Source organism: Belonocnema kinseyi, chromosome 6 (assembly GCF_010883055.1).
Source record: "Belonocnema kinseyi isolate 2016_QV_RU_SX_M_011 chromosome 6, B_treatae_v1, whole genome shotgun sequence".
Lineage (NCBI taxonomy): Eukaryota > Metazoa > Arthropoda > Insecta > Hymenoptera > Cynipidae > Belonocnema > Belonocnema kinseyi.
The window spans coordinates 5,497,338-5,504,057 of record NC_046662.1 but is presented as its reverse complement, the minus strand read 5'-3'; the positions used below and the strand labels follow the sequence as shown (position 1 = coordinate 5,504,057).

At 28.6% G+C, this 6,720-nt stretch overlaps 2 protein-coding genes across 3 annotated transcripts in view; one reads left to right on the top strand and one right to left on the bottom strand.

Moving 5' to 3' along the window:
• The window catches only part of LOC117174334 (calcitonin gene-related peptide type 1 receptor-like), a 748,751-nt gene that overhangs the window by 593,083 nt on the left and 148,948 nt on the right, over nt 1–6,720 (bottom strand). The gene's annotated exons all lie outside the window — the stretch shown is intronic.
• LOC117174329 (UDP-glucuronosyltransferase 2B31-like) overlaps nt 3,897–6,720 on the top strand; it is a 9,425-nt gene continuing 6,601 nt past the window's right edge. The window contains exon 1 of the mRNA XM_033363351.1: nt 3,897–4,561. Coding sequence (XP_033219242.1) covers nt 4,148–4,561 — 414 coding nt within the window. The 5' untranslated portion in view covers nt 3,897–4,147. The remainder of the gene's footprint in view (nt 4,562–6,720) is intronic.

Below are 6,720 nucleotides of genomic sequence, written 5' to 3'. Positions count from 1 at the left end.
AAACCCTTTAAATGAAAATGTTTGATTACCGCTCTGAACTCGTTTTTTCCCATTTTTCTTAACGAACAATTTTTTTTTTTCAATTGGTTATAAAAACACGTAGAGTCAGAAGATGTGGACTGTGACTGCACCATATATCTAGTCGGGAGTGGTGCTGACTGAAAACAGATGATTTGGAGCGATTCGCGCGCCATCTATTGGTCATTCTAAGGACTTATTGAACTACCCTCGTATATAAGATCGACACTATGGGCAGACTGGAGGACGCCAGGATATATGGACTATGGAGAGAAGAAGCACAAAGAGATAAGTTAATTATTAGGGCGGGAAAGACGGCATGGAAATTTGCGACGGAGCTATGGGAGGGAAAGGGAAGGGGCTTGGCGAAAAAGTGTTTGATTTATTTAGAAGAGAGGAGAGGGAGTGCGATCAAATTAACGAGATGGGAAGAAAAAAGGAGGAAGTTCTTTAATGCTTGAGAAATAGAAAACGGGACTGGAGTAAACGATGAAGAATTGGAAAAAGGGAGAGGAGAAACAATTAATAGAAATATGGAGGATGATTGAGGATTTAAAATACAATAAATCGTATAAGAGGAGAAAAAATAAAAGAGTACCAAAGTATCAAGAGAAAGGATGGGAAGAGAGAAGGTGCACAAGAATTGCGAGATTTAGATTGAAAAATGTGGTAAGGGAGGGGATGTATTGGGAAAAAGAAGAGAACAGAAAATGTAGAATATGTGAATTGGAGGACGAAATATGGGATCATGTATGGGAAGGATGTAGGAGATAAATGGAAAATAAGGGAAGCTGGCAAGAGAATGTGGTTAAGATTCTAAGAGAGGGTGTATTAGGAGAAGAATGGATGAAGGAGTTGGATGGAGCTAGAGGAGCAAATGAGAAAGAATGAAAGAATGCATGTGAAAAAAGGCAAATGGAGGTATAAAAAATTGAAAGAAAGAGGAAACGGAAGTTGCTTAGCTTAGAAGCGTAAAGATTGTAACTAATGGTAATGTAAAAGTTAAGTAGAATAAGATGCGCCTGCGTTTTCATGCTCTCTCTCTCTCTCGCTTGCACTCTCGGTTTCGTTCGCTCGCCTACTCGTTTTGCTAATAAGTCATAAATTGCGCTATCAGAGGAAATAGAGATAAGAAACTATATATATGACTTTGTGTAAATAGTTGTAAATAATTGTATAAAGTAAGGATAAGATTTTTTTTTAAATTATGTAAGTGGTTGTAAGAAATGGAAGTGATGTAAACCCTTAGGGGACACATTATGAATGAAGAAAAATAAGAACTACAGATTTGAAAAATACTAAATATGACAAATTTACCAAATTTAAAATTAGAGAACTTAATACTCGGTTTTTCTGCAAATTTATTTTGAAAACTTCCGAACTGATAAAAATTGAAGTTCTAAAATTTAGAAAGTGAGTTCTTTGACAATCAATTTTTTAATTTTATGTTTATTTAGTCACCAAACTATAGATTTTAAAAATACAAAACATGGCAAATTTTAAACTATAGAACTTAAGACTGGATTCTTTGCAAATTTATTCACAAAACTGCCAAATTTATCCAAATTTTAGTTCTTAAATTTGAAAAGTGGGTTCTTGAACAATTAACTTTATTATTATAAATGTACTAAGTCACAAGAACATCCATTTCAAAAGTACGATATTTGCCAAACTTACGAAATTGCAAATTCTAAACTTTAAAAAGTAGGTATTTCTGCAAATTTATTTCCAAAAGTGACAAATTTATCAAAATTGAAGTTCTAGAATTGGAAAAGTGGGTCTTTACCAATTAATTTTAAAATTATACGTTTATTAAAACTCTAAACTTTCGAAACTTTGCTCTTTGCAAAAGTATTTCCAAAACTGTCAAATTTATCGAAATGAAAGTTCTAAAATTTGAAAATCGAGTTTTTAGTCAAATAATTTAAAACTTTTGGATTTTTTAATTCACTAAACTATAAATTAAAAAATTACAACATTTACGAAATTTCACATTATTAAATTTCAAAACTGGGTTTTTTGAAATATATATTTATGAATTAGATGTTCATATGGTTGCACAAAGAAAATATTTTAAATTTTTCAATTACACTAGGCTTCAAATAAAACAGTTTGATTACTAAATTCTTTGCAAAAAAGGTTTTCTCTAAGTACTTAAGGCTATTTCTCTTGGTGGTTCGGAACCCACCTTAAACTGTAGGTCCCCCTTCCGCCATCAAGTAAGTGTGTGGAGGGTGTGTAAAGGAATAGAGAAGGTGTAAGAAAAATGTAAACCCTTAGGGGACACATTAGAAGCTTCCATCTCAGTACTAAATTCTTTGCAACTTCATTTCTAAAATCCCGAACTTTATAATTCAGTAAAAAATTTATCAATCCGCGAAAAAATAAATTTGGAAACTGTCAAATTCACTGATTTTGAAATTCTAAAATCTCAAAGCCGGCAAGTTCTTGCATATATTATTTTTAAATTATAAATTTATTAACTCAGCAAACTATCAATATCAAAATTTCGAAAGTTTCTAAAATTACTAAATTGGTCAGATTTGAAATTTTATATTATAATAATTATATTACAATAAAATATTATAATGTTATCTAGTAATCCAGAAATAAATGTTCAAATTAGGGACCGTACTTATATTACGTAACTGCTCAATTTTTGTCTTTTTTACTTTAAGTTATACTTTTAAACTATTTGGTAGAGAATTCGAGTATTTTATTATATTTTCATCATTTTTTCTTTAAAATAATTTTAAGACAAATTTTACCTTTTTTAGATATAAACGCAACAATTTAGTAGATAATTCAACAATTTTGTTAAAAAGTCTTTTTCTTTGTGTTAAAAATTCATCTTTTTGGGTTAAAAATTTTATTTTTTCCGTTGAAACTTATATGCTGCTTAGAAATTCATATTTCTATCGTGAAAATTCCATTTAAATCTTTTTTAACAGAAAATTCAACTTTTTTTTTTATTTATCGTTTTGATATAAAAATCCATCTGTGTTAGTAGAGATGTCATTTTTTAAAGGAAAATGTAACTTTTTGGTTAAAAGTTCTTCTTCTTTTCTGAAAGATTTATATTTTTATCAGAAAATTCATCTTTTATGAAGAAAGTTTAACTACTTTATTGAAAATTAATCTTTTTTAATTGATAATTCAATTACTTGGGTAAAAGTTAAACTACATCATTAAACACTTCTTTTTTTATTGAACGCTTATATCTTCCGTTGAAAATTTAATTGTTCAGTCGAGAAGCCTTTTTTTGGTATAAATTAATTTTTCAACTGAAACTGTAACGTGGTGTATTCGTGGAAATTCAATATTTTTGCTGAAAATTCATATTTTGGTTTGAAAAATCAATTTTTGTAGAGAAATTTCGTCTTCTAGCGTTAAGGATCAACCATTTTGATAAGCCTCCATTTTTTTCTTGAATGAAAAATCTTTTTTGTATAAAATTCGTATTTTTTGTTTGAAAATTCTTTTTTTTTTAGTATGAATTTTATCTTTTTTGGAACGGAATATAAACTATGACACTTTTTTGTTGAAAATGTATCTTTTCAAAATTAAAAAAGAATTGTAAGCTTTCACCTTCATTTGTAAATTATAAATTTATAAAGTCGCCGAAGTTAAAACTTCAATAATTTTTAATTAAAAAAAATTTTAATTAAAAAGTAAACCAAGTTTAAAAGTTTAAAAGTGTAAAAGTAAATATATTCATTTATTATTATAAAAACATATAATCATAAACGAAGAGTAATATTAGGATCTTAATTTCATTTGACAATTGAAGAAAATGACACATCACTCCTATTCCAGTTCTCCCTTCTCAACTTTTTAAATTCAAGATGCATCTGTAGTTGCACATTGCACCTACTTCACGTCATGATAATGGTTCAGACTCAAGAACCAGCTCTAGTTGTGAATTATCTATCGCCACAAGTGCACAAGTACAGCTTGACAAATAATTATAATAAGACAAATTCAAAAGAAAATCTATACATTTTCTTTTTAAAAGATCGAAATCACTTCTTTGAAAACTACAAATACTAAATTAAAATTATCTTCAATAAAAAGCCTAATGTTTAAAATGCACTAAATACTTGAACTGATTTGAAAGAAATTTTCAAAAATGGCTCCGACGCTCTCATTGGCAATTATTGTTATCGTTGTTATCATCAATAGCGAGAAAAGTGATGGTGCACGAATTTTGGGGATATTTCCGCTTCACGGAAAAAGTCATTTTGTTATTTGCGAGCAACTAATGAAAACTTTGGCCCAAAAAGGACATCAAGTGGATGTGATTAGCCACTTTCCTCTAAAGAAACCTGTTCCTAATTATAAGGATTATAGCTTGGAAGGCACGCTGCCACAAATTATAAACAATATTTCTTTCGTTGAAATTCAAAGTATATCTTCCGGAAATTTGGCGCATTTTATGGATATTTGTGGAGATAAAATTTGTGAATTGTTAAAACATCCAACGCTCAACAACATTATCAAAAATCCGCCAAAAGATCCGCCTTATGATCTCGTCATCGTAGAGGTAATTATCTCTTAATATTTTAATTTAAAAAAAATTATTAACTATAAATAAATTTCAGAAACTCAGTTTTTCTTATTTTATTATTTAAATGTACAACTTAATTAAAATAAAGTCTTATACAATAGTTGTAGATGCAGAAAATGCAGAAAATCAACCAAGCACAGCTTCAAAAGGCAAAAATAAGATTTTCTCATTTTTCATTGAAATTTAAAAAGGATTGAAAAAAGTTATATACCAAAGTTGTAAATCTAAGAAAATCACATATTTTATGTTGTTCGACTTTTTTTGTTACAAACTGCTTTGTAGAAATATTAGAAAGAAGTTTCAAAAATGGATCGGATTTCGAGTTTCATTTGTTCGTTTTTCTCTTTAATTTTTCTATAAGACGATTGGTTATTAAAAAAATTATAATCAAAAACATTTATATACAACTTTTTCAACAACATTACAATTTTCGATAAAAATTGGAAAAACTTATTTTTTTATCTTCATGATTGTTGTGCTTGACTATACCATTACAACAACAAAATTTAATCGTTGAGTGTTTCATATCCCAAAAGGCATCTTTTGCACGTAGTATCATCTTGATAAAAAAAACAGCTTTTTCTAATCTCACCGAATAATTACATAGTTATGTAAGAATCGACTATTTTCATTCTTATGAATTATTATTAAATGCAATTCACGCTGATTAAAAATCTAGTAGCTACTACATATGTTTACGTCACTTTTAGAATCGCGAAAAGATTAAATAAATGTCATTATGTGTCAGTGAAAACATTTTTCACGAAAAATTTATTTTTCATTTTTGATAACAACAGGCTCTTATTAATTAACTAATTTTGATTAGTACTCCATTTTTTTGTGAAGATACAATTTCCCTAATAATAAATAGACGCGAGTCACTATTCATTGACAAAATTTAAAATTTTTGGTTTTAGCTGCTTAGATAAACTTGGAATATGTATCTAAATAAATTTTCAGAGAACGAAGTTGTAAAATTTCAGGATTTCAAATTTGGAAAATTTGTTAATTTAAAAATAATGTTGAAAAGATTCCAGTTTACAAATTGTAGAGGGTCAAATTTAGTGAATTTGAACATTTATCGTATGATAAGCTAATCATTTATAATTTATAAATAACTTTGTTAAAACCCAGTTCGGAAGTTTTAGATTTTCAAATTTGTTACATTTGTTAATTTCCAAATAAATTTGCAAGGTATCTTCTTTAAAAACTTTGGAATTATAAATGTGAAGTATTTTCGAAATTCATAGCTTTGCAATTTTGGAATTTGGGTTTGCTACAAGATAAACATGGAATTTATAAATAATTATCAGCGAACTCTGTTTTGAACTATAAGAATTTTAAGTTTAAGAAGAAATTGCAAAAAATCCACTACTTAAGGGGATGCTCTTCGTGACCACGTGACGAAACTAGTCCCCGGATATGAGCATTTTTTTGTGTTCACTGTGTCCGCACGGATTGAGATATCGTGTTTGAAATTTGACAGATTAAATAAAAAGCAGTAAAGAACTTTTGTATGTATCAATATGTTTATATTTTTAAAGAAAGTTTATTTTTAAATCGAAGAAATAGGATATTACCATTCGAGTTCTAGCACTTTGCACATAATTTTTGGTTTGATGCATTTCGGATTTTTTGGTTCGCGTATATTGAGAACTGACACTAATTTTGAACTAAATCGTCTAAACCTTAAACGAAATTAATGTAAGCAATAAAATTTGCACATTCGTTACAAATCAACAAATAAGTATCCGCATACGTTTATAATTAGGAAGAAAGTTTTCTAGTGAAATACTATAGGAATAGGAAAAAAACTATTAACGTCGATAAAGTAGATGCCTCGATTAAAAAAAATCGAGGAACATCTTAGAACGTGATACTCGAAAATCCGTTCAAGTCCCATCTTGAGAAATGTTCATCTTCAGAAAATAATTGAATTTTTCTAATGGTTATATATTCTTGTAGATTTTTTTTACTGGTGTGAAACAATTTTAAGTTATACCAAACCAATAATAATAAAATTTCGCCCGGGGCGGTAAGGCCGGTATTTGGCCTAATTTATTTTTGGACCAAAAAATCTGAAAAAATCATGGTAGTATCTTATAAGTATCCCGAGTCGATTGCACGCTAAACGG